The 7,747-nt window shown below is 33.3% G+C and overlaps 1 protein-coding gene across 1 annotated transcript; it reads right to left on the bottom strand.

Annotated features, from left to right (window-relative positions):
- Positions 1-1,117: 1,117 nt before the first annotated feature.
- LOC128208658 (uncharacterized) lies at positions 1,118-6,777 on the bottom strand. The gene is made up of 5 exons (XM_052912206.1): positions 6,668-6,777; positions 5,081-5,471; positions 2,462-2,651; positions 1,862-1,989; positions 1,118-1,608 (listed from the first exon to the last, which is right to left on the bottom strand). The coding sequence occupies exons 3-5, from the start codon at positions 2,536-2,538 to the stop codon at positions 1,118-1,120; spliced, it is 696 nt and encodes a 231-aa protein (XP_052768166.1). The 5' UTR covers positions 2,539-2,651; positions 5,081-5,471; positions 6,668-6,777.
- Positions 6,778-7,747: the final 970 nt, after the last annotated feature.

Raw genomic sequence — 7,747 nt, 5'->3', positions numbered from 1 at the left:
AAAATAATGTAAAAGTATATGACCATTTAATAATTCATACGTCTCATTTACACACCAATGTTGTATATCTCATATACAAGTCTTACACGCATGCATACGCGAAAACACATAGCCATTCGTTTGTTCATATGTTATATTTACAAAACCTAGAACTACGACAACTATAGTATATGATCAAAAGTTCTAATAGGAACTATATTTTCTATATTGTTGATACACGTTTATACATTAATAACAATGCTATAACCATTCAATTATTCACACGCTACATAATACAATAATTCAATGCAAACTTCAGGGATGCGCTCGTTAGTTAAAATATATATACCAAGTTTAGAGGCGCAATGCAATGGCCCAAACAATACTGAAATTCAAAACGTGCAAAACACAAACACACGAACAAACACCACAAACATACGCATAAAAATAGCTCCACCGACAAATGACAGGATTACCGCCTTGGAACGGTGGGTCAAACACGTGTTCGCAGGAACATGACTCTACTAAGGGCTTAAACTAGTTTATATGGCCATTATCTTACACTTGTCCTATTTTCTATCAATAATTACAAATACAAACTTTCTAGGACACATTTAATTTTAAATATGACTTTAACATTTAAACTGAAAGAACGAATTATTTTTATGCTCGACTCATTTTACTAGTATAATCTTAATTCTGTAAAATTTATCAAAGGTATTATAGATACCAAAGGCTTTTGAGATGACCATCCGAATGTAATAAATGACGCAGCTATAAACATAATTCTCTACAATTCAGCAGTTTTAGCGAAAGCCTCCATTATAAAGATTTCATGAACGAGACATCAGTTGTCAAGGACGAACGGGATGAACAACCATACAATGCCTTTACATATATATATCTCTTTCTGAGACATAAATAACATATTTAAAACATCGCTTCCTTGAATCACGCTTCATTTTTATACGAGATAATCGTTATGTTTAATTTCATCACTTTCTCGTTTGTTATTGCTTTTTGGTGTTTGTTTGATCTTTGAGTGTTGCTTTGTGTTGCGATTGAGCAGACCGTTGGGTTAAATTAAAGCTCTGTCGTCTGCACAAACGTTTTCTTTGAATTACTCTGATTGACCCATTTATAGTGAAGACGTACAGTTTGATGATCTATTTTTATTATCAAGCAGTTCACATTCTTCACTCGCAATAGCATGAATATAATCCACTTGAAATTGTCCTAAATCAACAAATATATTTCCTCCCTCGTTGCAACATTTAGCAGCTTTCATTTGCCTGTTTTCGGCCATGTTTATTTGGCAATGTGTTTTAAGGTCCAAAACATCGTTCATGCTCACAAGTTCGCTACGTTTGGGATTTACTCCGCTCGTACTGTCTGACTTACACACGTGATCAAGATCACCATTAAATTGTGTGACGCTCCGCCCCGTTTCTTCAGTACTGTCAAGATCATCTTTGTCCTCAGATTTTGTTACGATCCGTCGAGATTCACTTTCGTCCGTAAAATCTTCTGAAGGCATGATTTCGATATCCGGGTCATTTGTGACGTTGATTTCGTCATTATTATCTGGTGAGTTTCGCTCACATATGTGATGATAATATTCCATTGTTTCTATAATATTAATAAACAATAACCTTGTAACCGTTTATAAATCAGTTATATCTGCAGTCAGCATCATGAAAACACATAAATTTATATTTTTATTTTATATATATATATCCTTGTATATTACAGAAAGCCGTCTTTTCGTTTCAACGCGAACGTACTAAGATTAAAATATTTGCGAGTATTAGGCACACACATGTACATTATGTTTAAAGTGAAACTGGATAAAATTGGACAACTTATTAACATGAATTTGTACCTTCGTTGATGTCGGCATACACTTTTGAGCTTTGAGGTCTCCGAGACCCGGATGGTTGTTGCTTTGGTGTGACGCCATCTGGAAATACTCTGCCTTGTTCCATGCGATCATTCTGCTGACGGATAAACCTGCATGTTTAAATAACTGAAAGTATGTTCGCACATTTTAAAATAATTATACAACCTATTTCATATTATGTAAGTGTGTTTGCACCTTTATAGCATACTTATACAACCCATTGCGTATTAGTGTGTATGATCAACCAATGATGAAAAAGTAATTAGATATTTCCCCTTAAAACGCAAATTAACCACATTTAAAAACAAATGACTTGTAAAATGTTAAACTCTTTCCAGGTTGTAATGCCAAACACAATATGGCAGTTTTGATAAAATATTTATTTAAACCAACGCCAAATATATACCTTTCGTTTTTAAGAGATGCAAACGTCAAAATAGTTTTTTATCTTGCAGTATCAGAGTATACCGTTATATATCTGAAGGATGCTACAAATGACTATTTTAGATTACGTTGGTACATTCCATAACATGAATATTGACACAAACATGTATTTGCTATTTCGGTACCATGGACACCTACCCTTTTCGAGCCAATACCAAGCTGACACTCCCGACAACAACAACAATGACAGTGAGAATAGCTGATATGACTATCATAGTTGTCTTTAAGGAGTTCAAGCTTTCTTTATCGGCCAATTCAGTAGTCTTAAAGAAGTTGCCAATATCTTTATCGGTCGATTCAGTAGTCGTCGTTTGCAAACTGCTCTCATCTAAAGAAAATTATTACAGAAGAGGGTTATAATAAAATAGTAATGGCTGGGCAAGCGAAATAAACCAGACCTGAAAATGAACAGGCCACACTTTCTTTAAAATCTTTAGATATCCGATTGATATCATTTGAAAAGGCTTTTGTGTGCAGAAAAATAAAATATAAACAAAAAAATATGAGTATTACTATAATGATACAACAAACATGTTTTTGGCCAGTAAAGATTGCAAAGTGTGTAATTTACGTCAGATAATTTTAAACTCAAGAGTAAATCAACAAAATGTATATACGATGTATTTTCGGTCATATATTTTACAAATTAGTATTAAGTAAGCAATTACCTGTCGTATGATACCAAAATCGTATGCGGTAATTGGGAATCAATATTTATTATTAAGGCCACAACAAATTGATCATGTGTTCGTCGGATTTGCCGCACCTAAAATTCGAAATCGAAAAAAAAAAATCTTCTTTTTTTTGCGCCCGCACATACTATTTGGCCGCGCATATTTTTTTTTTGTTAACTTCTGAATTTCCTCTATTTTCTGAATTTCTTTTACTTAGAATTTTTATCTGCAACGTCGATTTCGCCTTTTTTTGATGGTATTTCCATGCTTTACATTCTTCGCGAGCAAACTTTCCTCGCGTAAGGAAAAAATCAGGTCCGGGTAACCGCCAAACAACCGATATTTGTTTACAGTCTTTTTTGTCGGGAAAGTTTTGTAGGACGCACCGTTGTTATTTATTTCCGGTATTAATTTTCAGGTTACTTTCAGTTTTCGTAATGTAAAATGCACGTTTTATAATCAATAAAAATCAGTGCAATATTCAATGTATTATAGTCTTCAGTAAACAACAACAGTTTCACAGCGTCGAAGGCAATAATGTTTTATGTGTGTTTTAAGTAAATCATTGTTTTGTACTCAAAAGTTAGTGTTAAATAATAATCAAATCGGATTTTGAGTGCAAAACGTACATTAAAATACACGGACACACGACTTACAACAATTGAACATGTTTTCGTGAGTTATTTGTTAAATTATAAAATGCATTTCTCAGTTTTCATATACTCATAATTGTTATAAACAGATAAAAATAGGACTTGTAAATGTCTTAGAAATAGTCTGTATTAATGCACCCGTCTATTGCAACAACTGCCCCCCCCCCCCAGGTTCATTGGGGTATAGGGGGAAATTGGCCGTGTTTTTACCTTCCAGGTGGCCCCGCGGTGCCAGGTGAATGCGGTGGATTTACCCGGGTTTGGCTTGACCGAAAATCAAAGTCCCCGCTATTCCCCGGACCTTGGGGGCCGTGGTTACAATTGACTAGTGCATTACACATACATGTACAGTATAAAAATAACATCAGTTAAATCAGAAAATAAAAAAAATTAAAAGTAAAATGACTGTTTTAATTTTCTCAATTCTTTGTTCTTATCCACTTGTTTTCTTTGATCGATTTGTAGTAGAGTGGCCTGTTATTAAAGTGGCTTGTTTCTTATGGGCATTGAAGCTATGGAGGCCGTCATGTTATTCTTTCTCAAGGCACGGACCTATAAACCATAGGTTCGTGGTAAAGGCGAGGTCTTGAATGGGAAACATCGTTATTCCACCACCTGCTCTAATATAATGATCGGTGGCACATTTGCAGATTTGTTTGATACTGCTTTAATAATGTTGTCCCGCAATTTAATCCACAGTGTCTTTTTTTAGAAATGTTCTGTGTTATTTACATTTTCGATCTTCTGCAATGTCGAAGTCACTACAATTTTATCATGTGCTTCAAGAGGTTCAAATTTAGACCTGACCCAATATTTGGAAATGCTCAAATGATGAATTACTCTTACTAGTCTAAAATGATTTGGTGATAGTAAGTTGCGGAATGAATACAATAGTTTTCTTTTTGGTCTTCGAATAATTGCACGTTACTATGAGAAATGTTGTCTTTACAATATATCCACGTTAAAATTGTTGATAGTAAAGCACTGGATCTTATGCCATTTGTTAAATATTGAGACAGATTTTCATGTGTTACAATCAAAACCTTTTCATGTTTGCAATTATAAAGCTCTTCTTGACATAATTGAGTGATACATTTGGTAAGAAATAAACTTGTTTTTCTTTTTTTTATTTTTTCTCTTTGCGCTCGCCTTTGAATTGCCTTCAGTTTAAAAAAAACATATTATTTTTTTTCGCTCGCTCGCTTCTACATTATTTTGCAAAATCCGTAGAACAAATGATCAATTTGTTGTGGCCTAAGGTTAGGTCGGTTTCAATAAATACCTTATATTTGACGGATGTGATTTTTCTTAAATTAAAACTGTAATAATTAAAATATTAATGTTGATACACTTCGATAACGTTACTTTATTAAATCATTTTTATCCTAACTTATTCGATATATATATTATATATTCAACATTAATCTTACCCCCAACAGAATCTACCACTCCACCAAGGAGTACAGCCGTGCAAGCATTTACCACTTTGTCTGTTACATTGCGGGAAACCGTTTCTTTGGCGACATCCTTGACTACATCTTAGCGAACAACTTTCTAAATACGTGCGTTTACAGTCCTTACAAATTCCACTTGTGCTATTACATATCCCATTCAAACATTCTTCTGAACAAATTTGTTCGCAGTACTTGCCAAAGTAACCAGGGTTACAGTCCTGACATATTCCACTTGAGCTATTACATGTCCCATTCATACATTTTTCTGAACATTTTTCCTCGCAATAATTGCCAAAGTAACCAGGTTTGCATCGATTAAAGCAGCCTTCGCTTAAGGACCAATTCGATTCACACTGTTGTTTGAGAGCTGCAAACGAAAACAGTTCTGCAATATTTTGATTTATCAATGTGAATAAAGAATAACTGTGTAAAAAAATAATTTATCAATGTAAATATTATTAACGTAGTTTTTTTCTGAATTCAATGTTTCTGTACTTCAAATAGTCATTTGTAAGCGAAATAAACTGGAGCTATCGCATGAGTGATGCACGCATGCGTTGACCTTTTTTCTAGTTGGCTTGTTCTTGTAGCATCATTTATTTTAGCACCACGGAATGTATTTGATTGACTCAAAAAACTTATAAAAACTAGTATGTGTGATTATTGTAATGAAACTAATTCTTATTTGAGTCAAGGTCAATTTAAATAAAACAATGATACGAGTATGGCTTGACTTCAAAATCAACGAGTAATTAAGATTTTCAAGGGCATGGTAGGTCAAACATTGTTGGCCTGGGTCAACGATATACATGCCAGGCACTAATACCTATCATTAACAATGTATCAGAGCGATACTTCTTAGTTCGCTTCCCAAACGTCAATAAAACTATATATGTACTAAGGAAGCACGGTTTTAATGTTAACCAAGTACCAACGTGTCAAAGTGATTCCTTTAAACAGTGAAAGAAGTTTACTCCAAAATAGCCCAAAGGCTAACAATTATATTCAATAGCACATAATATTCTGGTAATGTTTTACGGTGATTAAGGTCGTTTCCTTCACAAACTTTTCCAAAAAGACTGCCCGTCCTACCAACTGACCAACCGACGGTATGTATACTCTTGTATTGTCCCCTCCAATGTTTTAAGGTGATTTTATATCGTTTAATTGCTCGTTCAACACAACTTTTGTTTTCGTTATCTTTAATACGAACACACTATTTTATTTGTCAAAACAATATTTAAAAATATATTTGGAAATTATATCATACTTCAATTTGAATTATTCTGCAGTTGATAATTTGTTTACCATTTTTGGTAACTTATAAAGTAAAAAGTTTTAAACGTTTTGCATAATTATACCATCTAACAAACTGATGTAGGTTTATTATTAAAATGTTCTTTTGGAATAAAATGAACACATGTATTAAATGCACGTCATTCTATTCAACTGCATACAGCCAGTACAATATATGTTTTCTCTGCTTCTTAAAATATCTCATTTAACTGCAAACTGAGTTCAGAACAAGTATCATCCTATTTTTCTGAAGAAAAGAAACGAAACCTCAAACCCATCCTCCTTGTTATCCCACATAAACACAGTTAAATAATAATAATACAACACTTCCTTATTAGTTTAGTTTAAATATATTTATTTTACAACGATTGTGAAACAAGTTAATACAACATTATATAGACAACTTTCGTAGTCACGATTTTACGCGAGAGTGTGGTCTTGTGTTGTGGGGGAAACCGGAGAACATGGAGGAAACCCACTTGTCCGGCTTGGTGACCACAAACCAAACTCACATGCGCCCAAGCCGGGAATCGAACCGAAATCGAAACACTTCCTTATTCATTAGTTAATATGCATCCTCATCGGTGGTGCATTAATTGTCATAAACTTATTTAAAATTTCCATCAATTGTTTCTTAAAGTAATTCAACTTTAAAGCATTCAAATTGAAGATGATCATTGATTCTAATATTATTATTTCTGCCTACATTTCTACCTTTAAAGAGTGTTCAAAATATCTTTAAATTCAGTAGACAGCTGAAACTTAAAAGTCAAGGACACGCCTTCAGCTTTAAGCAATTATGGTTTACAATGCTGCATATCGCTTTATAAAAATGCCAAAATTTATAATATATTGTCATAAAGCAGTTATTAGTTTACTATATTTTACAGCTTAACAATTGTACATGAACTTTTTATATCATACATCATATTTCTTATATATGAATGAGCTTGAGGTGATTCAACGGTTATATATTAGTATCATTCTACAACAAAAATATACTCCCTTTCAGGAGCAAAGTTAAGTCATTTATATCATTCGGAATTCCTCTGCCATTTTTCATCGAAAACATCCTCGGATGTATTTGGACGATTTACAAGGTCAGATTTTTTTATAATAACTATGCTGTAAATAGATTGCGTAGAAATTTTACTCCAGCAGTTTAACTTAATGGCATTACTCAAATGAATAGTAATCAATTATGCAATAATACTCTTGATTGGCTATCAATTTAAAAATTTAGTAATATCTAACAGGGCAATTCATTAATACAATATTTGAATTTAACGAACTTTTTCTACTGATGTACCGGCACACATCCGAGGATGTTTTCGATAGAGAATGGCC

The sequence above is a fragment of the Mya arenaria genome, chromosome 11, assembly GCF_026914265.1.
Source record: "Mya arenaria isolate MELC-2E11 chromosome 11, ASM2691426v1".
Taxonomy (NCBI): domain Eukaryota; kingdom Metazoa; phylum Mollusca; class Bivalvia; order Myida; family Myidae; genus Mya; species Mya arenaria.
Note: the sequence above shows the minus strand (reverse complement) of the source record. Positions and strands in the feature narration are given on the sequence as shown.

Bases quoted from the DNA above. Each gene is read 5' to 3' on its own strand.
- LOC128208658 (XM_052912206.1), bottom strand. From the start codon at position 2,538: ATGATAGTCATATCAGCTATTCTCACTGTCATTGTTGTTGTTGTCGGG. The intron at 1,990-2,461 runs GTAGGTGTCCAT...TTAAACATGCAG, and splicing joins TTGGTATTGGCTCGAAAAGG to GTTTATCCGTCAGCAGAATG. The intron at 1,609-1,861 runs GTACAAATTCAT...TTAATATTATAG, and splicing joins GTATGCCGACATCAACGAAG to AAACAATGGAATATTATCAT.